Genomic DNA, 27614 nt, shown 5'->3' with positions numbered 1-27614 from the left:
CGCTGAAATAGATAGAGTATATAGTTTCTTCGTCAAACCTGTCGGACAAGACAATGGGACAAACGACCTAGAAACTATTTTATATAGTAAGTAATAAAAATAAAAGAAAGATAAAATCTTCACAAGACTTTAATATATTAACTTGTTATTTATTAAACACAAATTCATATAGGTGATATTAGGTACGCGGATTACATTAAGAATATAATAGAACTTGTCATGAGTCATAAAATTATATACTTAACCTTCAAAAACAGATTGTTTCCAATCCACAACCAAAACAATAACAAAATTTGTGAGTATCCCTAATTAATTCTATAAAATTAAGAATTATGCATGCGTCTTCCAATTAAAATGTACGTTTTTACTTTGGATGGAACACGTTGTAACGCCCGCCCGTCACACGTCAGTGCCCGTGGTTTTTGTACAATTGCCCGATAGACAACATGCGTGATATAAGCACATGTAATTTTATAATGTGTTATGGATCTGGGGTGATTACGTGTGAGATAAAGCGCCTCTCTCATGCAAACGAACGGTTTTCTAGGATATTGTCAGACCTTGGGCCAATTATTTTAATATGCAGCATACAAACCTGCAAGGAGATTTTGCCAAGACCATAAACGTTGTTTACATTAATTCGTGGGCTTTCAACAAAGCTATCGAAAGTACGCAAACGTTATCTGCTGCGAGATTTCGCCCTCCGATAACCTATAACTAAATTAATATAAAAGATATTTTAACCCAAAATGCCTTTAATATTCACGCAAGTGTATCTACGACGTTAAGTACACGCGCACGCATAAAGTACACAAACTTGGACATCTTTTCGGGATCTCGTTTTAAAAACCTGTAAGTTTTGACAATATCTATCAATTGTCGTCACTAAAAGGCGTTATATTCCTAGCTGAGTCATCCATCAGCGTATTTTCAGACAAATTTTGGAGAAAGGGTAGTAGACTTCGATATTTTTCATGGTGTTTTCTGTAGATAGAAATATAGCATAGAACTTCCACCAAAAAGCCAAAAACACCATATCAACTTGTCAAAGACAAACTGTCAAAAATGTGTCCACGAAATTGAGGCAGTCAATTGCCAAATAGTAAACCCAGTTACTTAGCTATCTTAACGATTCCAAATTGTTTCCAGATGGCGCGGCAGCGTTTACAAGCTCGTCTGGAGAGAACTGCTGGCGTACCTCACTCTGTATTACACTATCAACTTGCTGTATCGGTTCGCACTCACAGAGCCACAACAGAGGTTAGTCTTTACAAGCTCGTCTGGAGAGAACTGCTGGCGTACCTCACTCTGTATTACACTATCAACTTGCTGTATCGGTTCGCACTCACAGAGCCACAAAAGAGGTTAGTCTTTACAAGCTTGTCTGGAGAGAACTGCTGGCGTACCTCACTCTGTAATACACTATCAACTTGCTGTATCGGTTCGCACTCACAGAGCCACAACAGAGGTTAGTCTTTACAAGCTCGTCTGGAGAGAACTGCTGGCGTACCACACTCTGTATTACACTATCAACTTGCTGTATCGGTTCGCACTCACAGAGCCACAACAGAGGTTAGTCTTTACAAGCTCGTCTGGAGAGAACTGCTGGCGTACCTCACTCTGTATTACACTATCAACTTGCTGTATCGGTTCGCACTCACAGAGCCACAACAGAGGTTAGTCTTTACAAGCTCGTCTGGAGAGAACTGCTGGCGTACCTCACTCTGTATTACACTATCAACTTGCTGTATCGGTTCGCACTCACAGAGCCACAACAGAGGTTAGTCTTTACAAGCTCGTCTGGAGAGAACTGCTGGCGTACGTCACTCTGTATTACACTATCAACTTGCTGTATCGGTTCGCACTCACAGAGCCACAAAAGAGGTTAGTCTTTACAAGCTTGTCTGGAGAGAACTGCTGGCGTACCTCATTCTGTAATACACTATCAACTTGCTGTATCGGTTCGCACTCACAGAGCCACAACAGAGGTTAGTCTTTACAAGCTCGTCTGGAGAGAACTGCTGGCGTACCACACTCTGTATTACACTATCAACTTGCTGTATCGGTTCGCACTCACAGAGCCACAACAGAGGTTAGTCTTTACAAGCTCGTCTGGAGAGAACTGCTGGCGTACCTCACTCTGTATTACACTATCAACTTGCTGTATCGGTTCGCACTCACAGAGCCACAACAGAGGTTAGTCTTTACAAGCTCGTCTGGAGAGAACTGCTGGCGTACCTCACTCTGTAATACACTATCAACTTGCTGTATCGGTTCGCACTCACAGAGCCACAACAGAGGTTAGTCTTTACAAGCTCGTCTGGAGAGAACTGCTGGCGTACCTCACTCTGTATTACACTATCAACTTGCTGTATCGGTTCGCACTCACAGAGCCACAACAGAGGTTAGTCTTTCTACCATTCTGGTGCTACACTATAAATTCTTTCGCTTTGGGGTTTCAAAAGGGTATAGGACTTCTGTAGTGAGAATAAAGATGATAGAGAGTATAGAGACCACCGTATTTTAATCATTTCGTATTTTTCATATACAAAGGTACTACTTCTTTGCGTAGTCCAGACAAAACGCGAGAGGGAAATCTGCCGCTCAAGCGCTGTAACTGATACTTAGCTCTATAATTCTGCCCAACCTATAGTTCCATAGATACTTCTTAATTAAATAGACTTTGGCTATGCCCGTTCGTTTTTGTTAAATACATATAGTTAGTTTAAATTTAACAATTTGCTGACTGAAGTTCACGTTTTTATTTAGAAATTCTTACTCAGTTGGACAGTCATAATTATTTTAATCTGTAATGAATATGTTTACTTTTCATAATGAATGGAAGGAAAACCGTAGTTCTCACGTTTTTATGACGAAAGTTACCTCTTAATTTGTGGTCAAAGTGACAAATCTGGTTAATTGGAATATTATTATACATAACAGTAAAGGGTTACCCTCACAAATGTGATTTCTCTTACTCAGTCTTTAATTGTTTATGGATACTAAAGTCAAATCATAATCATTTGCTTCTAGCTCACGGCCAACTAGGACTAACTAGGTACAATGTCCATATTTGATAAAAATTAAAATCTTTTATTCTTCGCAAAATCATGCAACTGCTAAGCTGGATTATTATTCTCATTGCTTACTTGAGTCGAAAATCACGTGAACCAGTATAACTATGATTTCGATCCTTGAGTATTATGCACGTATTATGTGTATTCGGAAAGCGAACTTGGTTGGTGGTACGCATCCGACTCGGCTGGAATGCCATAGGAATGATACCCCGTTCTCAATACACTAATGAACTTGCAGCACTATTATTTGAAACCAAATTGTTATGATAGGTAAGTCATGAAACAAGTACAGTACAAGCTAAGGTCGGCCCTCAATCAGTATTGAACTCTATTATTACGAGAAGAATGATTAATTTACGTTGTGACAAAAAGTCGCGTTAGATTTGAACGTCTGTTCAAATCTGATCGAGTAGTTAAGGTGTTTTGAACCATAAGGTGGTGTTAAGAAGGTGTATTTCAGGTTGCTTGGGGCAGGCATGTTAAGCTATTAGGCTCTTGTCATTACAGTCACGCCACGCTATCGAAGGTACTATCAACAGCTGATTCGTTCCATCTCTGACTGTACTTACTTCATTGGGTTTTATAAAACACCACGAACAATAACTCTGCCACCTAAGTATGTAGATACCTAATCGGTATGTTCTGTGACTTGAGTAAGTAATAAAACTAATAAATTACGAGTGAACCAGTCACATTAATTATTTTGAACGGGATACGAGGTTTACAAAGACCGACGTGCAATATTTATCGCCGTGTACTTTAAAGCAGGTTCAACATTAATTATTTTGCACCACACGAGCTCGTAAAGGCTCTCTTTATTCTTCAAAAACTGAGTGAAACAAGAGTGGTAAAGTAATCTGATGCAAATTTTGAGTTGTTTGCTCATTGTGGTTGATGAAATTGATTTTTAAGTGATGATTTTGAATGTTTTACATTTACACTTAGTATTTTCCTCGTGTTAATGTAGTGAAAAATGTTGTGTATCGAGGTTTCACTGGGTGGCAAAGAATGTAACCCTTGTACTTTGAAACCCCTAAAGATTCCACTTTTCGAACCATTCCTATTTAAATTTTTCTCTTGCTCGGTAAAAATAAATTTACTTACAAAAATTTAGGAACACTGCTTATTACTTTTGAAGTAGTGATTCTTAGTAGAGGTAACGTGGGAGGGTATAATTTATTACTGTACGGTAAAAACGAGGATAATATAGTTTTAAAACAATACTAAAGCCTGACCAGTAATATTATGATCATTATCAAGAGGGCGCTGTTATTCTCATGTATAGGGTGACCTGTTCAGTATAGTATGAAAAAATTTGTTCCAGTGAAATTCCGCAACATGGCGCGCGATCATATATTACTGACAAACAATGACACACTTGCAACCATGTGTACCTACATCTTATCTTATTGCAATGTGGTGTAAAAATTACTTGCGAGTCTCCGTTGGTACATCCAAGACGTGACTTTATGTATACTTTTAAGTATAGCAACATTTGTGCAAGTACGGATAAGAATTAGTGTTGGCAAATACTCGAGTCTTGGGAGTCCTCTCCTGTAAGGCTCGAGACAGTTTTTTGACTATACTCAAACACACCCAAATGGTCAGTAGAAAAAGGCGCGAAATTCAAATTCATCACCATCAACCCTTTGCGCCCTTTTTTAAATTCGCCGCCTTTTTCTAAGGACTAAATGCATGGATGTGCATGTATTATAATAAGATAGTTGTATCCTAAAGAAACAATTATTTCTTGACGGCGGATAACTAATTTGTATTCTGTGGGTTACACTCTAGAAGTTTTATTGAGTGATTGTACCTATGCTTGTTTGGCACTAGAATTTTCTACGAAATTTTTTTCGGGATGCATTTGTTTGCATCTTCATGGATTACTTACTTAGTTAAGGTACATGAAGTCTTTCAATGGGGACGATGCCTCAGGCAACTCTATTAGGTTTTATAGACAAACACTGTTAATGTATATTAAGTATACACGTGTATTTTTGTTCAATCTTCAAAATCACGACTCAAAAGACACGAAACTCTTGTAAGTCTTCCAAATTAAGAATTAGAACGACAAATGGGAAATGACATTAAGTGTTGCAATATTTTAATTAACAGTGTGACTAATGTAACGGTTAAAACTTAGCGAAAGTCTGCCAACAAAGACATAGGTAATTATCTAATTATAGTATTCTTGAGTTAAGGTGAGATTATACTTAGCATTCTTGAGCTAGCCGAGGTATTCATCGCATTTTTGTCAGCGGTGGATTAATAAAACACGTCAAAGTGCTAACTAACAGCGACACACTTTACTGACCAAATGACCATTAGTGGAGTGTATGTCTCTGTAATACGGATTAGGATGTCACATGATAACTCTATTAAGTGCGGACGATGGTACCTTCTTCAATCAATATTAATTATATAATTTTCTTGACGTCTAGTACTCAGCTCATAGCTGGCTAGATACCTACATGAAACTACAGGCTTCAATAAAACCTTAACGATAAATATTTATAAATTACATAGTTTGACAAGTTAAATAAACAGATTTGTGACAACATATAAGTTAAAATAGAAAGTACCGAGGTATCAAGTTCGTTTCGAATAAACGAACGCGAGCGACCTTCGACTTAACCTTTGCCATGGTATAATAATATACTCCGCCTGGTACTCCATTCCGAGATTCGCGTATGACCTAACTGACACGCGCCTACGTCATCATGCTGTTTACAGGTTCTCAAACTTTGAAATGTGGGAGAATTTTAACCAACGGTGAAAATTATTTTAACGGCATTAATTTTAAGTTATTCATGTAGAAACATAGTAAAATAAAACAAATCTAATGTATTAAATTAAACTTTATTTATCTATACAAGACAAACGTTTGAAAAACTAATTCACAGTTACACATTAATTACCAAGCTTACGACGTGAAAAGTTTGGAAAACACTGCGACTGCTGACACTGAGCGAGAAGGAAATAACAATTAACACGCGTTCGACAAGGATGACGGTCAGGGCATGAAGTTATCTAGATCCGAATTGTCAAATGTGCACAGCGCTATCCTGTGTTGCCAGTAATGTAAACAGAATTACCCGAACGTCTGAAATTTCTTTCGTGAATCGGAAGATATTGCTAACGAATAATTAAAAATGACGTGTTATTGTAAAATTTAAGATAAAATACATATAAATGAAAATTATAAAAAAATTAAATAAATATTTTAACTTATTAACCATAGGTATAATGTACCCATGTAACATGTTATGTTGAAATAAAGTGGCAATGTTATTGTGACGTAGGCCCGTGTCACTCTGGGAATGGAAGACCATGTTTTATTAGACCATGACCTTTCCACCTCCCTTCCTTAAACCTGCTTAGAACCTTATAATTATCAGTATTATCACCTGCGAGTTCATAATAATGAACGTATAATATTTTTGGAAAAATATTCAAGAATGTATCTATTCTTAGAAGACGTTAATAACGATATAATTAATATTGTTGTTACTGGTACCTATGAAGTCGCTAATTGAAATATTAGACACATTGCTAAATTGATGCTTGAAGTACACTCGATAGCAAATTGAATGTAAATAATCATTCAATTCGGTCTGGACGCAGGCACTATTCGCCATCTGTTATGTTTGCATTTGCACCAACAAAAGTAGCTTTGACTAACTTTGAAATTAAGTTCAGCGTCAAGATATTTTGAGTGCATTACAAGTTAATATTTTTTTAACTGAATGCTATACATATACACATAACTGTGTAATATTGTAGTTATTATTTCTGCTCTTTGTTATATAACTACTTACTGAGCTAACTAGATACTAGTAGTAGTAAGTAGTAAACACTTTATTTATTTATTTATTTAATCTTTATTGCACAAAAGAAAACCTTATAGTACAAAAGGCGGACTTAATGCCATAAGGCATTCTCTACCAGTCAACCTTAAGGCTAAGCAGAGAGATTGTGAGCGGTGCTACAATTACAACAGCAAAAACAATCAATAAATTACGAATAACATATTAATTACGTATACAAATATACTATGATATATATGTACATATATATATTATATACCTATATATATATATATATATATATATATATATATATATATATATATATATATATATATATATATAAATAACGACGAAACATATTATGAAGATTTTTTCATTCTGCTAGCAAAGAAAGCACGTACGGATTTTTTGAAAGCGAACTTATTAGGCGCATAAAACAAGTACATAACACAGAGAGAATACAGTTAATGTGTACAAAGGCGAACTTATCCCGTTAAGGGATCTCTTCCAGCTAACCTTTAAGTCCCTGAGAGATACATATGAAATGGTGGTAGGTGATACTCGGTAGATATCCAAAATATGAGATCACGTAATACACTAAATATGATCTAAATATGCAGATTAACAAGTCATTTCGCCAGTATTTCCGCAAATGGCCAAGTAACACGAAGACTTGATCATTTAACCACAATCCAAAGCGTCGAGTGAGTCGATTTCTAAAACCGTCTCGCGGCAAAAAAAAGTTATTTTTTTGCTGCTCATTTCGACAGCTTGTTTCGATAACTCGATGTAAGGTTACAAGTCCAATAGGTACCTGTTCGATTTTCCTCAAATGAAAACAACGTATTGAATTGAACTTAAGTATTTTATTATGTGTACTGTGTATAATATTATATTATGTGTGATAGCAATACATTGTTAAGAGCTAAAGAATACTTTGTACTGATTGCATTCGTGACAAAAGTTAAAGTAAATAACCCAAAGGTGCGTGGAATTTAGGCTTGTTATGTACCACTACTTTTGTGTTGTCTACAATATAATAATCTATTAATTATTTTGTTCAGTCAGATGGATGTGAGGTAAAACTGATAGTTTTTTTAAATCATTGACGGTAAAATACTAATTGTACCAGTTATTTGCGAATATGCCTACTTATATATTTGAAATAAATTCGCTTACTCACTTCGACTTGTTTGTGCTAATAATTAATTATGGCTTTGCATAACTTTTATTTTTCTTTACCATTCTAAACTAACGATACGATACAACTCAAATATTTGGGCAAAATACGAGGAATTGTGCAGGCGGTTGCTTATTTAATTACATTGTAATCCAGGTTTCACTGTATATACCTAGGTAATTTAATAATGTTTTATGAACGACTAGTTTCTAATGATTGATAGATTAATACTTCTTAGGCTTCACCGGGGCCCTAACTATCTTCATACCAAATTTCATTTAAATCGGTTAAGCGGTTTAGGCGTGAAGAGGTGACATACAGACAGAGTTACATTATGTTTAGTAGGGTTTAGTTTAGTAAGTCTATGTATTAGTAATTAGTAGGGATAGTATTTAGAGATTGTCACTTGGCTATAGTTCGTTTATTTTAGCATTAGAAAGAACTTGAAAGAAGGTAAGCGATCTTGACATGTCTTTTAATTGAAAAACGCTTTTTAAAAATCAGTAACTATTACTTATGAAAGCAGAAGAATATAAATGATCGTACTAGATTCATAATTGTTATATATTTGCTATAACTTATTTTTAAAATGTGGTTTTCAATTAAAAGACACATCAAGATTGTTTACCTTATTTCTAATGCTAAAAAAAACGAACTATAGCTAGACTAGTTCCGTTTGTCCCGACTGCATTAACTGGTTTTCCCATGTCTTAAATTAGGTACAAGTAATTTGACCGTTAATGCTTGTTCAAACACTCACCGGCATCGTTCCCCGGGTTTACGCAACTCTGTTTAATCTTTTCATACATTATCATAACATTACATTTCTCAGTACGAGTGAGTCAAGTGTCATGATTTTGAATAATTTTTCCAGTACGATAATTGGTGAATAGGGAAAAATGCTTTTAAATAAATAGATTAGGTACCTACTGTTAATATACTGGTAGCAGATGAGACGCATTGTACAAAGACTGGTGGCAGTGATGGCAGTCGTATTGTTGATAAAATTATATCTTGTACCATAAGGGTTCCTTTTTACCAAAACGGTAAAAAGGAACCCCTATGGTGTGACTCTGTCCGTATGTCTGTCACATTGCTAAATATAATTTATTCACTATGCAAAATGCAAAATTTCAGTGTAGTAGGTCAAGTGGGTTATCATATGAAAGAGATTGAGTTGCACATTCTAAAATATATTTTCCAGTTATTTCCCAAGTTTATGAAAGAGATAATGTGAAATTTTAGCTGGACTTCATTTAAGAAATAATGCTTTTATGTTTTTTAACGTGTACTCTACGAGTGGAAGGATAAATACAAAGCCAGACAGGAATTTTCCAAATTAAACTACGGGGCGTTTTTTCTGAGCACAGGTTAGGTATATTGTTCAGTATTATAATAATTAGGTCTTGTTTTCACTACTTCCTTTTACTTCGGTTGTTTATTAAGGTGGATATGACAACCTTCAGCCTTGATTATGACCTCCTTGCATGTTTAATATAGTTATATTTGATTACTAGTTTAATGGGCTCTCGACTCGCCTCTCACTAGTCTGACTTGAAGACTCGATAGCGTGCTCTTAATTAACTAATAGGCGTTTTCTTTAATACGACCTAAGAGTATCTAGAATTAGAACCAGAACCGGCTGGTTTTTAGGCTTTCTTACCCACAGGGTAAAAACGGGACCCTATTACTAAGATTGCATTGTCCGTCTATCTGTCCGTCCGTCTGTCTGTCACCAGGCTGTATCTCATGAACCGTGATAGCTAGACAGTTTAAATTTTCACGGATGATGTATGTCTGTTGCCGCTATAACAACAAATACTAAAAACAGAATAAAATGAATATTTAAGTGGGGCTCCCGTACAATAAACGTGATTTTATGCCATTTTATTTTTATTTTTTATTTTTTCTTTATTTAGGATTACCAACAGATAATACATCTTACATGTTCTTAAATCTATATAACAATCATGACTGATGCTTATCTAATTATAGGTAACCACAACTTATTTTTTTGTGATGTTCTGATGCTTATCTAATTATAGGTAACCACAACTTATATTTTTTGCGTAATGGTACGGAACCCTTCGTGCGCGAGTCCGACTCGCACTTGGCTGATTGTTTTTTTGCTTGAGTTACTTGCACCTTTTCGTAGCGAAAGGTAAGGTACAAGAACAAAGTTCTTATACATACATACAGTCGCCATCAGATATATCGGAGCGGCCAAGGTGTTCACAATATCTGAACACGCGCTCTAACGCCCTGACAATAGAGGCGTGTTCCGATATTTGTGAGCACCTTGGCCGCTCCGATATATCTGATGGCGACTGTACAGTCCTGAATATGTTATTAGGACTTCACAATTTGTGAAACTTGTGAATCGTTTCTTTTAGTTAAATGATAGCCGACCGTTGGCGTAGATGGTGGTCATGGTTGTGTTAAAAGATACTTTGTCCAACGAACTAGAATAACTATAGAAGACTGAGCTGTAAAATAAGGTTTTGGCAAAAATGACATTTTTGGTACAAGCTTTTGTCGCTGACTGTAGGTTTCTTGCCGCAGGAAAAGTTCTAGTACTCATCAAGACAATTCTAAAAACTCCAAACACAATTAGGTTCCGATGTTTCATCACAATCATCACAGAGTTCCTATGGCCGTACCCTCTGTCTCCATCATCGCTGCCACTGATTAGAGTGATTAAGTAATATTCGAACAAGACATGGGTCGAAAAAGCTAGTGTTCATTTCGCTTCCACGGCATTCTTGCGCGAAGTGGTCCGTCTATCTATCCATTGAGCCTTGTCAAAACTCGTTCACATACCATTAGTTTTGGAGTTCCGTTACAGTTTTCTATATATGAGTCATCGTGTCAAGGTCATCAGTGTCAATCTACATAACACATGGATGATTCCAAGGCTAAGGATAAATGTTGTTTGCATTCAATTTAAATAAATAGATGGTAGATAAATATAGTTTATTGCGCGGGATCTTTAAAATGATTAGTGATGTTAAATTAGCATACAAAATTATGGAAATTAATAATTGAGTAGGTATAATTTAATCGATCAACAACATATTTTTATGTATGTAATTTGTAAGAGTCAGTCTTAACATCTAGTCTATCAGCGACGAATGGCCAGCAAATATTTCTAAATAAATCGGCAATTAATCTCATAGTTGTGTGCTTGTAATTATTGTCGCAGGTATAGGTAGTCAAAGAAACCTGAACTGCAGTTAGTTAACAATTTAATTTTGTAAAATATAGCAAAATATTTAATTTTGGCCAGCATAATATAGATAAGATAACCTTAAAAACACTCCAAATACAGATTCTTACGTGGACAAGTCTGAAACTCCCATTTGTTTTTGGGAACTTGTTTTTTTTTAACAAGCAACTTTTAAGTGGTCGTGGAAAATGGATGTTGGCAAGGACCCGTCGGTGTGCGAGTCCGAGTAGAACTTGGCCTATTTTTACTTGACATTTGACGTACGGCGAGCGAAGTATTCGTTTTACTCGTAACCTCAGCGCACAGTGTTTCGTCTGGAACAAGCTAGGTGGACAAAATTATTTTTTTATGTTTTTGGGTAGTATTATGGTTAATATTGTTCAATTAAATATAATTTATTAAAATTTTTAAAATACCATGAACAAAAGTAAAAAAAATAAAAAATAAAATATATATTTAAATTAATTATATATTTTTTTACAAATAATTTATTAACACAATAATAAACAAATTTTTACAGTTCAATAGATACATTAATTTTTAAATTATTTACTTAAAAATATACAAAAAAATATAAATATATACAGAAAATTAATTAAAACTTTACTTATTATAAATAATAAATTAATTATTAATCTGTTAATTATTAATAACCTAATATCTGTTCTAACTCATGTATTATATCAGAATAATAATTGTTTTCCTTGTTTTGCGTAAGTTTCTTGAAGTTCTTCTGAAGGATAAAACACGCATGTACCTATTGCATTGGGCAAATAATGATATGATGGATATTTATGATGATCAACCTTCATTGACCACTTTTTAGTCTGCTTGTAAGTTTGTATTTTTTCAATTTTGACTCAAAATAATATGCTAATGCCTCATTAACACTTAGCTGCCTAGAATTCATTGAAGTTCCTACTGATGTCGTAAGAACAAGACTACGTTGGCTTATGTGGATTTTGTCTAATATTTTTTAACAATTTTGCCGTCTTCTATTTCCTGCCGATCACGTATCAATCGGGATTTCAGCAGCAGTTAAAACACTACGTAATTGTACCAGATCTTTAATTCAGCGTTTTTTCGTTTTGAAAGAGGAACTTTTGAAGTTTAATTTGGGTCTTCCTGCAGGTTTAACATTTTCAGATGACGTTGATGCACTTGGTCTAGTTATGCACACTCGTAATTCTATATTTTGGCCATCCAGACCACTTTTAAACTTTTCCACAAACTGCTTCTTTAATCTTGACGCACTATTCCACTTGGTATTCAGTTTTCATGAATAACTGGTTAAAATATTTTTCAACCGTCTCTCAGACTCTTTCGTGAAATCTCTTAACTTATATTTTACCAATATAAACTGATAAAGGTAGGAATTTCTGTCATTTTTCCCCTTATTTGTCCATTCTTCAAAAACCCCTTCCTTGAAATAGAGAAAAAGTGTTCTGCAAAAAAATTGAAAAAAAAAGTTGTGAAAATTTGCGAAAAATGAAATATACACCATCATAAAGAAGGATAATGGAAGTACATAATATGTAAAATCTAGACTGTTGTCAAGTGTTGTCAAGTGTTTGCCAGTCTATCAAAGTTCGAAAACTAAGATAAAATTCAACATTTTTAAAGTACATTTTTAATGCTATATATATTGCACTATTACGAGAGATATGAATATGTTTAAATAAAAAATATAAAGTGCTTACCATCAGCTATAAGATCCATCACTACAACTTTCCACAATATAATGTTTTACTTGAAAGAGATGTTGTTGAACGCCTCACAGAATTGCAACTGATTTAATTGTGCGATTGCACTTACCTCGTTAGCTGACTTCGGCGCCCTTATAACTCATAAAATTAGAAAGATAGGCATGATCTATTCATGGGTTTGGGGGTTTAAGAATGTTATTTATCTAATCTAATTACTCATTAGTGGAAATTTGATAATGAATTTTGTCCACCTAGCTTGTTCTAGATGGAACGCTGTGCAGCGTAGGTGTGCACGGGCCTTTAAGAATCGGAATAATTACGGAACCGGTCCCCGCAGAATTCGACAAACCACAAGCGAGCAAATCTAATTAGTTTAATTACAATTCATATATTTAATACTTGACTGCGACTAAATATTTCTCTTGAAATCATGTGGTTTTTTTTTCGCTAATTTGGTTTCTTATGTTTTACTATTTGGAAGCATTTTTATGGTCTGAGTCAGTGATAGCTCGACGAGTATCGAAGTACAATATGTATTATTTATTACTTATTAGCAGTTCCGATATTTTCCGATACTGGTTTGTATGGTCGTACATCGTCCATCACATACCTTAACTAATCAGTTTATAATCAACCCTTTTCCTAAAATACCAAGAGTAAATAAATTATTAGCGCAGTAGTTTTAACTGAAAAGTGAAAACCTTTTGCTACACTAAGGGCCACTTGCACCATCCAGAGTTCGCCACTAACTCGGATTTAACCGTTACGAGTAACACAGGGTTATATTATATTGTAGTGATAACACCGGGTTTAACCGGTTAACCCCGATTTACTGGCTAACCCTGGATTACGCAACGCAAATGACTAAAAGTAACTGTGGGTGTCACATTGTCTATTTGAAGAGATCATTTTGTAAAACTGACCGGGCCGGGCCGGGATACTTAATAGCTTTTTTGCAAAGGTTCAACGTCCTAATAGAGAAGTATAAAAACGACTTAGTTTACCAGCCGGGACAATAAAAACATAAAGCTATTCGAAAAAATATACAAAAAGATTTAAAAAAACGTTATACTGCCCGATTCGAACTTTGAGATACCTACGTCAATTAATAGATCTAGAAACGATATGGATTAGATGTATCAGTGTCAAAAGTGACGTTTTTCTTTGACGAAACGTCACATTTGACACTGACATATCTAATCCATATCGTTTCTAGATCTATTAATTGACGTATCTCAAAGTTCGAATCGGGCCGATAGTCATCAAGAGAACGTATGAGAGGAGAATATATATATTTTTTTAAATAAGTTTTTTTTTGTATTCGGAATTCTGAATAGATGAGGTTCATAAATAGTAACGTTTATTCTCTCGTCACGTTTTTATTGGTAAGAATAAAATAAAGAAATCTTGTTCTCAATCTGAATATTTGTTATTTTTTATGAATATGTAAATATATAGGTATGTTTAGCGATTTCTCGAAGACTGGACACCGATATGGAATAATGTTTTGTTCGGTAGGTTGATAGGATATGGTAAAATCTCATATTACTCTCTCTCTCTCTCTCTCTCTCATAAATCTCTTAATAATGAAGTCTCCACATAATAATATAGGTACATTTTCAGGTATGTATTTCTTGTGGAACTACTAATAAAGATACAGCATTTTAAAACTGTTATGTGACGCAGTTTTTTTTTCGTTAAACATGAATTTAAAATGACTTGTAGACTTTTTTTCATTTACCTGCTCACCCGACGTCAGTTATTTGCCCACCAACTGCATTTGCATATTTCTTCTAAATGATATCACGTTTAAACTGATGATGTGATGTGGTGTTAGCAAAATTTAAATATAGCTTGATCGGCAACTAAATATTTATACATACCTATGTATACTCCTATTGGCCCCGTAACCTAAAAAAGTCATAGGTCATCATAGTACATAGTAGGTAAACAAAATCATCTAGTTCATTCAGTATTTAGGTAGTCGCCTAGTTAATAGAGAAAAAGTTCAAATATTTGTAATGCATTTTAGGATTGACATAAATATACAGACTGGAACTGGAATGCAGTCATTTCCCAAAAAAAACTATAATTTTAGTCAAGTAAATGTTTTGTCAAACGAGGTCGGACCATGCGACCTCTGCATGGCAAATGTCATCATTAAATTCAAATATGTGTGAAAATATGACGTTTGTAATGACACTCCCACATGTGTTCTGCTCAAGGCGGTGCAAAGTTAGGCTTCCACTTCGACGGACTCTAGTTAAAAAAGCGGCCCAGTGCGAGTCGGACTCGCCCATGAAGGGTTCCGTAGCAGTAAGTAACATAATAAAATTGCGGTTTACGATTTATGACGTATTAAATAAAAACTACTTACTAGATCTCGTTCAAACCAATTTTCAGTGGAAGTTTGCATGGTAATGTACTTACATCATATATTTTTTTTAGTATTGTCATTCTCTTATTTTAGAAGTTACAGGGGGGAGGGGCACACATTTTACCACTTTGGAAGTGTCTCTCGCGCAAACTATTCAGTTTAGAAAAAAATGATATTAGAAACCTCAATATCATTTTTAAAGTCCTATCCCTAGATACCCCACACGTATGGGTTTGAAGAAAAAAAATTGTTTTTTGAGTTTCAGTTCTATGTTTCATCCCCAAAATTAATTGTTTTTTTTTTCTATTTTTGTGTGTGTAAAATCTTAATGCGGTTTACAGAATACATCTACTTACCAAGTTTCAACAGTATAGTTCTTATAGTTTCGGAAAAAAGTGGCTGTGACATACGGACGGACAGACAGACAGACAGACATGACGAATCCATAAGGGTTCCGTTTTTTGCCATTTGGTTACGGAACCCTAAAAAGGGTTTCATGAAGAAACGTATTTAGGAATCATATTTTTTTCAAACGTAAGCTTATTAAATTTATTGCTATCTGTGAAATGATTATTCACCCAATTTAACACTTGCAGGGTATTCGAGAAAGTCCGGCAGTACTTCGGCGCGCAGAGCGAGTCAATACCCATGTCCTTCGTGCTGGGTTTCTACGTCAGTCTGATCGTGAAGCGGTGGTGGGAGCAGTACAAGCTGCTGCCGTGGCCCGACACGCTGGCGCTCTTCATATCAGCCGGCATCCCCGGAGCGGTCAGTACTTAAAGTAAAGGCAAATTTGTTTTAAGTAGGAATATACGCATATTGCGAGTTCACTTTGCAGTTCGCGCACGAATTCCTAGAATTGGAATCCTAGGAAAGGCAAGGTGCCTAGCGCTGTATCAGGGGTTCAGGGCCACCTCACACTATAGCGTCTGCATCTAGTCAACTCTGGCTGCTGCTCGACGCAACGTTGGCGCAGCGCAGCGACGCCATTTTCCATAAATATCGCTGACTAGACGCGTCACTCAATAGACGCTATAGTATGGGGCGGCCCTATGTGGTTATTTCAATATCTCGGACCTCGTGCGCGAACTGTACATTGCCACTGCTAGATGTTGGCCGCGAGCAGTTGCGGTCTACGTATTGCTATAAGCGACTGTGTGCTGAGCTATATTTGCGAGGTTTTCGTATCATGTGTTTGTTTAAAAATTGTAAAAAGTAGAGTATTACGCGCCATCGTTTAACAAATACATGAAGCGTTTTCTTAAAGTTTACAAATATATTGAAATTACAGAACAAAATAAAGACTTCTATTAGTTCTAATATCTGGGAGACCGAGCTTTGCTCGGAAAACATAAAAACTCAAAAATGCGCGTTTTCTCAGAAATAAGACCTAGCTAGATCGATTTTTCACCCCCGAAAACCCCCGTATAGCAAATTTCATCGTAATCGTTAGAGCCGTTTCCGAGATCCCGAAATAAATATATAAATAAATAAACATACAAGAATTGCTCGTTTAAGGGCCAGCTGCACCAACCACAGTTAACAGACTGATCAACGTCACGCAGCAGAGATCTATGAAACTTCCCATACAATAAAATTTAGCGAACGCTTTAACGGTGACGGTTTGGTGCAAACGATTATCCATAATTTGTGCGCATGCGTGCCGCAGGATTCCAACGCGCTGCCAAATCGTTTATTGCGCAGATTGCGCTGTTTTTCAACCGACTTGAAAAAGGATGAGCTTCGCGTTTCAGTTGTTTTTGTTATCTTAAAACTCCGTCGTTTATAATCACAGTTTATAATTTATTGCCTGTTGTTATTCCGGGCTACAAAATAACTTGATTGGCGAGTAAAAACAGTTTGAAATTGCTTTATTATGATTGACCTATGTAGTATGTATGTCAATTATAACGGACGTACGTAGTATAGGTACCTATAGTACAGAGTACAGATATACAAAGACGAATAAATTTAATCATCGCTAATAACAATATAATTGCTAACCTTATATATGTACCTCCCTACATGTCGGAGGTTTTAAGCTAAAAAAATTACGCCGACGCTAATGTTGTTTATTGTTTTACTCGATTTAGTAGGAAAAAAAGCTCGTTATCGTAAATATGATTAATGCATTCGCATATTCAGTTCGACGATTACTAAAATATGTAAGTAATTTATTACTGCAATAACCATCAAAATAAGCATTTAAATTATTATCTTATGCTACCCAGTGTTGGCCGAAAGTCAATTGCAATTGACCATTAACCATTACAAATTGAACCGTAAACGGTAACGGACGGTTACAGTTTACGGTTCAATTTGTAATGGTTAATGGTCAAAAATTGTCAATTGCATTAACGTTTCGGCCAACACTGATGCTACCCTTTTTGCTTACAGGTTCAAATACATTATAAGTCGTGTGCTGTTTACGATATTTAAATGCTCTGTAATATTTTGTCATTACTAAACACTTCATGCAGGTTGCAACACGCACAATTAACGAACTGATTAACATTGAATATGGCGACGTCGGCTGTCATGTCATCCTATATATAGAACGATCAAAACTTTTATATACATGAAGTTGAAGTTGAAAGGCCTTTAGTCTTGAAGAACATTACCCTTTTATCTTAATCAGTTGGATTAAAAGCTATAAACTTACAGATTCAATCTCCTTATTCATAAAACTTAGCAACCTGACACAAACCTTTGTTAAATTTTGTTTCTTTCTAACAAACAGAAATTTCAAAATGACGGATAGGCTGAAGTGTATGAAATAGTAAAGATATCGGAAGGATTTCGCGGACTTACTCCCATTGTAAAAGCGCTTCAGTATAACCTACATCGATTTATCTCGCGTACTTAGCATTATCAGAGTTAAAACCATCTACTTATATCAGCTACACAATGTAGGAAATTCAAGCACTATAGTTATAATTCTTTCCTAGGAATCACTAGTAATCTCCACGTAGGTAGACATTAAAAAAAACTATTATGTTACCGGTAAAGTCGTTTCCAATCACGACTTCGTAGCCACTATGCAGTGATTACAGCCTGGCTCTGAGCTAACCATACCGCGGTGTATCATTAATTAGGTACCTACTTATCTAAATTAAATACTAGTCATCCTACCTATAGTTAGTAGCTGTGCGCGTATCTGAAGCCTATTTCATAGTTTTGACATTGGTTCACAATTTTTTCACCGCGTACGCTATTAAGGGGCCCATAGATTACCAGTTCGCCGGACGATATCAGCCTGTCAGTTGTTCGGAACTGTCACCTTTTGCGACTAACCGATAGGCTGATATCGTCCGGCGAGCTGGTAATCAGTGGGCTCTTTAAATATCATTGGTTTTGGTTCTCCTACTATGCATATACAGGGTTCTGATTGGTATTTTAGATTTTAATCATTTGTTACCTACAATTTGACCGCAATATTGATTTTACTTAGTTAGTCGCTCGTCGTTATACAATCTTACTTTTATACATGGAAGAAAACTGAGAAGATCCGTTCGGTGATCAAGTGGTCTAAAGGTAGTCATACTACTAGTCACAGTCCCGGATTAGTGTATGATTATGTCAGGAGAAGTCATCAAACTGATCAGCTGTATCCAAACCTCTATAAGGCACTCTCAGAAAAATACCAACACTAATCCCAAAAGTATACTATCAGAAGCTACAAGGCAACTAATAATAAAGAGAACTGAACTACAGAGCATAAAACCCAGAACAAAGGAGACAAGATCTGAGCTAAGTTATATCTACAAAAAAGTAAGTAAAAGCATAAAAGAAGATTATAAAAAACACAGAGAGTTAAAAATAGAAAGCCACCTTCATGCAGCTGGTAGTTTGAAAAAAGCCTATAAAGAACTTAGAACACATAAAAATTGGATACCAGAACTACAAAGCTCAGAAAAAACTGCACAATCTCGAGATCAAATACTGGAAATAGCTACAACCTACTATAAAAATTTATACAGCTGTCAAGACCCAGAAACACCACAAATAGACTTACCAAACATAAGTACCAGTGAAGTCCCAGTAATAGACGAAATAGCTATACTGAACCACATCAAAAACTTAAAGACTGGCAAAAGTCCAGGGCCCGATAATATCACTAATGAAATGCTAAAGACTGCCGCTTCTTTGATAGCTACACCATTGGCACACCTATTTAACCTTATTTTAAAAACTGGAATTACACCTAAAGAATGGGCACAGTCAAATATAATTCTGCTATACAAAAAAGAAGACCCAAAGGACATAGGAAACTATAGGCCCATCAGTCTGATGTCTTGCATATATAAACTATTCTCATCAATCATATTATCCCGAATAAGTGAAAAAATTTACAAACATCAACCTTGCGAACAAGCCGGATTCAGGAGCGGTTACTCAACTATGGATCACATCCACACTCTGGAACAGCTTATTGAAAAATATCAGGAACACCGTCAACCTCTATATACAGCATTTATAGACTATGCAAAAGCATTCGACACAATATCACATACATCTATATGGAAAGCTCTGAGTCAGTGCAATATAGAACCAGCATATATAAAAATAATAAAACATATTTATGAAAATAGCACTAGTAAAGTTCAATTAGACAAACTTGGGCAAGACATACCAATAAAGAGAGGTGTCAGGCAAGGCGACCCGCTGTCTCCAAAGTTATTTCTAGCCTTACTTGAGACCGTATTAAGCAGCATTAATTGGAAAAAGTTAGGAATAAATATAAATGGTAATTATCTAAACCACCTGAGATTCGCCGACGATTTAATATTATTTTCAGAAAAAGGAGTCCAACTGGAACACATGATACAGACTTTACACGAAGCTAGTGCCAAAGTAGGTTTAAAAATGAACTTCCTAAAAACCAAGCTTATGACCAACAGCATACAAAAGGCTATAACAGTCGACAACACACCTCTGGAGTACGTCGACAGTTTTACTTACCTAGGCAAACAGATATCTTTCAACAGTGAACGGCATGAACAGGAAGTTGACCGTAGAATAAAAATTGCTTGGAATAAGTTCTGGAGCCTAAAAGAAATTTTAAAAAGTAATATGGACATGAAAGTAAAAAAACAAGTTATGGATATGTGCATTTTGCCTTCATTGACGTATGCTAGTCCAACCTGGGTGCTTACTACAAAAATAAAATCAAAAATAATTACATGTCAAAGAGCAATGGAAAGAAGCCTAACAAACATTAGAAGAGTGCAAAAAATACCGCACATAAATATAAGAGCAATAACAAAATTAATAGACGCTTTAAAGCATGCCAAAACTCAAAAATGGAGATGGGCTGGACACGTTGCCAGGCTTTCAGACTCTCGATGGACCTTAACAGCTACTACCTGGAAGGGGCCCACAGGAAAACGCCGTAAAGGCAAACCAAATAGCCGCTGGGCGGATGACATTAAGAAAATAGCCGGTATAAATTGGAAACATACTGCTTTAAATAGGGAAACCTGGAAGTCCTTGGAGGAGGCCTTCACCCGATGAGGGGTTCTGGTCCGACTAACTATATCAGTGTAAATACCTAAATAAAATGTAAGCTTTTCTTGACATACACCTTGTACTTAATTATAACTTTGACATAAGAAACAATGCAATGTAATACTAAAAAACTAGATAAGATTATGTAATCGATGAACCTTCTTACATTTCTCTCCAAATGACTAGAAATAAAGGCTTTTTTATTTTTTTTATTTTATTTTATTTATTTTTATGTCAGGAGAAGAAAATAAAAAATAACAGTAAATACCATGTACATACATATCAAACATTCGATTCGTCAAATTATTAGAGTCCGTCTAAGCTAATTTTGCACTAACATGAACAGCAGAAAACGTCAGTAGAATCTATGTAAATAATTAGAAATACCTCTACTTGGTGCTAGCTTGCATAGCGTAGGCGAACTTCTTACATAGGTGTTACTTTATTTTGGCGGCGTTACAAGCCTTACATATGTATTTGTTTGGGTTCCGTATGTCAGGCCTGTGATTAGGGTTACCAGATGTCAGGAATTTTCCTGACATGTCAGGAATTTTGGCTGTTTGTCAGGAATGCGGCCGGAAAACAAAAATGTCCGGAATTTTAGTGAATGAACAGAATTTTCTGTTATGTACCTAAAAAGGTACATTATTCAAATTTACTTACATAAATCCAAAACAAATCAAATTTAAACAGTGTATCAAGCATACATAGATATCGTTTACGGTTAGTCCACCCGAACCCCCCGTTACCGATATGAGCGTCAGGAAAAATATTCGCTAATCAAGAATTTTGTCAGGAAATCCCATAGAATTAGATGACAAAGAACAAACTGTCAATCTTCAAAAGTGTGACCAAAAATGAAATGCAAGTGTGTGCGTAAATTGTCTATGTGAGATCAAATCAAAAATAGTGACGTCATGTTACAACATATTAATAATCTGTCGATGTTTGATTGCTTTATCGACTACTTTTTCAAATGTGTTATTTTGAACGTTAAAATTCTACGACATTATGACGTATAAATAACACTTGCACTGCGTGTGCTATCTAAATCGTTGCAGACTTACCTTAATGTAACTCTTACTGTGTTGGAAAGTGAAGTTTAAATTTACCGCTAAACATGAGCACCTTCAAAAAGGTATAACAATCGTTATTATTTGAAGTCGGTTATAAAAGCTAATATCTTAATGATGTCTTGTCAAGAAATAATTACATACCTATTAATATACGAGCTTGACGCTTTTGACAGAGACTGGTGGGAGACTTCTGCGGATAGGGATACGTGGAAGAATAAGAGGGAGGCCTTTGCCCAACAGTGGGACAATATGGGCTCATAATAATAATAATAACATAACAGCAAACTTCTCCAAAGGGCCTCTACGTGTTGGATCTGTATCCCCACGCACGCTTATTAAATGACCGGGATGTATATACCCGTGAGTTTATGAGATACAAATAATAATAATATACCGACAAGTTATCGATACTGTCATATGAACATTTTGTCAAGCCCTAGCGTAAAGTAACAGGTTATGTTTTTACACAAAATATTTTAAATTATAGACTTATATGATAAAACTAGACGGGCCCGCAGCTCCGCTCGCGTAAATGAAATAAAGAGTTTTTCTTATGTTTAGTTAAATACCGACATTATTATGTATTCAACCCTGCCATGGTTTAAAACTATGATAGGGATTTCTTATTTGTAGCCGTTATTTGGATAACTCAATTCGCAAATTTGTCAAAAAATGATGTGATTTGATAAAAGGCAAGATTGTATTTTTTCATCTACACGTATTTATTTAAAACTTGTTTCAAGATAAAATTATTATTTGTTCTTATAAGCCTAGTTGCAAAAACGTTCATTAGATTAATTTTCGCCTTAAGACGAATATGGACGACCACCGCGCTTAAATCGCCTTTTCATACAAACATAGGTAGTCTAGTCCTCTCGGTCTTGCGATAGCTCTCGCCAGTCGCCATGACCGAGGTTGAGCAGGTCTTGAGCAACTACGTCGTTTCAGCGGTACCTAGGACGTCCACTCGGGCGTCTCCCATTTTGTTGTCCCAAGTACCTGCGCTCTCTTCACGGCACGATCCTCTCCCATTCTCTCTAAGTGTCCGAGCCACCACTGAATTTAGCCGCTTTTGTCTCTCAATATTTCGCCACTATATCGGACCACATCCTTATTTCTATGGCAACAAAATTATATTACGATATTTGGCTGACTGCTGACTGTACATTTGCTTATTTATATCAGGACGCTCAGTAATATCTGAACATGCACTTTAATTTACCTACATAACTTACTATCAACTTTGTATTTTTGGCCCATCTCAGCATTCTTAGCCCGTTCCCCGGACGAATGGCAATGTTTGCCGAAGCCGTGAAAGTCAATGTGAATAATATAACTCAAAAATAAATTTAAAACAACAAAATACAAATTGATAATAATAATATAGTAATTACTTTGATTGATAAGAATGATAAGTCATATATGACATAAATCACTCGTATGGGCTCTATAGACTAAGGTTGAGGTTGACAGCACTTTTTATTTTACTTCGTGTAAAAAAACTCAGAAATACCTGTATACCAACATGACAAACATAATTTAGTTTACTTTAACTTACGGATTATTTGGTCTAATCTGTAGCACCGCCAAGCGAAAGCAACCGAGAGTTGCCGAGAAATGGCCGATGTCGTAAAATGAATATTGTTATGAAAATTTCTTTTCCTTATTGTAAATTAAATACGCATCGGAAGCGATAGTTTTTATGCTCTAGTTCTATTCCCATATGTAGATAATTGATTTGAACAGGTTTTTCTTATCATACGTGTGTCGTATTCGAGAAACGTGTCAAAAACTTTTTTAGAAATTTGTAAGGCGCCATCTCGCTTCTTCCCTCGTTTTTTATCCCGTTCTGGTTTTTCAATTTTATATATATGATGATGATATTAGCACACAAAGGAAGAAAAACTTGCAATTAACTGTATAAACCGGCTTCTTAAACTTTTTACGCTGTTAATTTGACAAAATATCGTTAAGAAAATAATATATCGCTCGGAATATCATAAATCCTCTGAAATGAGTATTTGCTTGGATTATTTGGCCCTGTGACACTGCAATCCGGAACACTACAAGACACCATCTTCACTGAATTACTTTATTTAATACTTTTCGTCCTAATCCGTGTATATTTTCTTGATACGCTCTTGGCCGTCCGCGGCCGTCGTCAAACTCAAAAGTGGTTACGTTTTCTCATTGGTAGTCTGACTCTTTCGCACTCATGCGATGTTCATATACGTGATGGCTTCCCTTTCGCACACTTAAGCTGTCTGTCAAGCGCGAGCGCGGATCCTAGGTCTGTAGGAAATCCCAAATGTAGATCTGGTATCCCTACCTGCGATAGACCGTGTCGGACTCGCATCGGTATAGTGAACTGTCAAAAACGGTGTACAGTCAACAACAGAGCTATTAATACAGCAAAGTGCCAAAAATATGTATACACGACCTTAATGTACAGGCAATAAAGTACTGTATACATATTTTTGACACTTTGCCTGTATTCATAGCTCTGTTGTTGACTGTACCTAAGACTGAAATGACATTTCACAGTATGAACATCATTTTAGTCTACCGAATAAAAAATAGACTTTAGCGGCCGTAAATCGTCAAGAGGGAGTGTCAAGCCAGGGAAAACACGGCAATTTGGAGGAAACAAAAGATATGGCGCGCCGCGTGACACTTGCGACGGGAGATAGCGATATCTAAATACAAATACATCAAATACCACAATTACTTCAGTACGGATTGAACTTTCAAGCCACTTTTCGATCTAGGAATCCGTTTGTGCAAATTTTCATTAGGTAGACTACGGAACCCTACAATGAACATATATCTACTTATAGGGTTTTGTCAATTTGCTCTGTTGGATCATACGCCAAATACATAGCGCAAATATCCATTTAAGTAACAATTTTAAATGTCATAACACTCATAACGTTCTGTAAATTACGTTTTCGGACAGTGGACGTTGTAAATTATATAAGTATATATATTTTAATTGGTATTTCACTCATATAAATGACCTCGAATATACCTTAAACCAGAGGCCATAAAGCACAATTTTTGTAAACTGGTTGGGGACCGAAAACTTATTCCAGTCAGTAATTATCTCTGGCTGCAATCGTACGCTGTACCTACCTATTACTGCTGTAAACGCATATGTGCGTTCGTACGTATATAATTTGTACGGCTACCAATGTTTTAAAAGGTTGTTTATTATAGCAATGTGGTTAAAAACCCACAAAATGATAAATGGTTCTGTCTTGAAACCAAACATTTAAATCAGAATCGTATGCTTTCTGTTTTTTATTTATAGATTTGGCTTATCTAAAAATAACTATCATCCCATAAGCCTCCTTCTCTATACGTACCGTACGTACGTAGTATACCGCCTAACTCGTATCCTCGATGAATGCCTAGTTGCCAACCACCCGAGCAAGCTGGTTTCCGCAGTGAGAGACCATAATCATGGGGTGAAACAGTTAAAAGAGAATACGCACGAGCCATCACATATATCAGAGCGGCCACGGTGCTCACAAATATCTGGACACGTCTTTATTGTCAAGGTGTTAAAGGGCGTGTTCAGATATTTTAAGCACCTCGACCGCTCCGATATATCTGATGGCGACTGTACAACCAGCCGTCGTAGATTACGAGAAGGTTACGATAGTCCTCACTTATGTACCTACCTATTCAAAATTGAAACATACAACACCTATCCTAAAATGTTTTTTGTAATTCTTAAAGGAATTGGTAATAGGTGTTGGGAAGTAGTGTTGGATTATAAAAACAAATAGAGTTTATTCTTCTAACTGGCAGCATAAATGACACGGGTAGTGAGCAAAGTCTGAAATACCCTTGCAATCTCCAACTCTAAGCCAATCTCGCTAGGTACGCCCATGCCAGCCCTCTTACATCACATCCACAGATAAATAACTAAATAGAATCGCATTGACCACGGTTTCGCAGACCAGGCAATCGATAAGCGATGTTTGAAATACATGGACGGATTAAACGACGACGAATTTACTATGGGACCAGCCGACGACCGGTCTGGCCTAGTGGGTAGTGAGTCACTACTAGTGACCCTGCATGTGAAGCCGATGGTCCTGGGTTCGAATCTCGGCAAGGGCATTTATTTGTGTGATGAACACAAATATTTGTTCTTGAGTCATGGGTGTTTCCTACATGTATATAAGTATGTATATCGTCGCCTAGCACCCATAGTACAAGCTTTGCTTAGTTTGGGCACGTTTGGGGCTAGGTTGATCTGTGTAAGATGTCCCGTAATATTTATTTATCTATTTATTTATAATATTTATAACCACAAAATCGCGGAAAAAAAAATTTGGCTGTTTTGTACGTGTACATTTTGCTGGTCCATTTTCTATGGGAGCGTAAGCGTAGTTCCATAGTAAAAGATACTCAGTATAAACCCAAAACCTCCCTGACAACGGGAATGCAATTATTTTTTAGCCACCGTGTATATTTGAGTTAAATCAAGCGAACGAGGAAACATCTAAAATTATCAGATTTTCACGCCACTGTTCGGAAATGTGGCAAAAGATGGTCTAAAACCAAGCTGGAAAGTAGGCAATAGCTGTAGCACCTGAACCACCACTACTAAAATGTTTCATTGTTATCATCATCTGTCATTGGCGACGGTTCACTACAGCAATGAGTATCATTTAAAACATAAAAATCAATAAAAGGTCTTTTTTGGCGCAACTTTTTCCTTCAAAAATAAAATTAGGTTATTTATAGGACCAATTTCTTGTTTAAAAAAAAAAGAAATGTCAAAACCATTCAGTTCATTTTTTTTTACAATTATCCATTCAGTTCACGCTTAAGGCGTTTTTTACTTTTGTAGCTGTATGTGGTTTTTTTTAGCAAAAACGCTTCTAAGTTTAGAGTCGGTTTGAAGCAAATAACAGAAAAACGCCTCTTAAAAGTGATAAAAAAAGTAAAAAAGGCGGGATCTGAAAATACTTACTGAATTGGATAGTGTAAATTGTGTTTGACTAAAAAATACAAGAAACACGTATCTACGCTCGCTATAAAAATGAGTTCTTCTAGTGAAGTGTTAAGAGAGAAAACACCATACATCATTAAATAAAGGATTTAATACATAAAACACGGAAAACAGGCGTAGCTTCAAGTAAATCACACTCCGACGCAGTAATGGCGGGCGAAGAGCTCATAAATTAAAGTTGCTTATAGAGAGCCTATGATTTAAAATTACTCAAAGGGCTGAACAAATAAATAAAAGTCCAGTTGAGGTGTGTGTGCTAAGAGCTGACAGTTTATATACGACATCTGCGTGATGTTTTCCTCCAGTAACTGTTATTCACTTTGAGTGGTGACAATTTATTACAATACGTTTGCTTTAAGAGCTGACAGTTGTCTACAATGTAGACTCTACATGATGTTTGCTTTAAGAGCTAATATTTGTTTACATTGTTTTAATTCAGGAGTTAATATTTGGTGTTAGCTTTAAAAGCTGACAATTATTATAGGATGGTTGCTTTAAGAGCTTATAACTGTCTACAAGATTAAAAAAAAAAGGTTGACAGTATACAGTTTTCATTTAGAAGTTGATATTTGCTTTAAGATCTGAGAGTTGCCTACAAAATATTTACTTTAAGAGTGAATATTTTA

General features: G+C 35.8%; 1 protein-coding gene across 2 annotated transcripts in view; it reads left to right on the top strand.

The window, feature by feature from the left end:
* The window catches only part of LOC134804066 (bestrophin-4), a 95227-nt gene that overhangs the window by 13326 nt on the left and 54287 nt on the right, over nt 1–27614 (top strand). Inside the window, exons 2-3 of one of the 2 annotated variants that reach the window (XM_063776963.1) lie at nt 1150–1260; nt 15975–16146. In XM_063776963.1, coding sequence (XP_063633033.1) covers nt 1150–1260; nt 15975–16146 — 283 coding nt within the window. Of the gene's footprint in view, nt 1–1149; nt 1261–15974; nt 16160–27614 lie in introns of those variants that run through there. The other variant, XM_063776962.1, reaches the window with a different exon arrangement.

This window comes from Cydia splendana, chromosome Z (genome assembly GCF_910591565.1).
Source record: "Cydia splendana chromosome Z, ilCydSple1.2, whole genome shotgun sequence".
NCBI lineage: Eukaryota > Metazoa > Arthropoda > Insecta > Lepidoptera > Tortricidae > Cydia > Cydia splendana.
The sequence above is the reverse complement of the archived record's forward strand: the minus strand, read 5'-3'. Positions and strand labels throughout refer to the sequence as shown.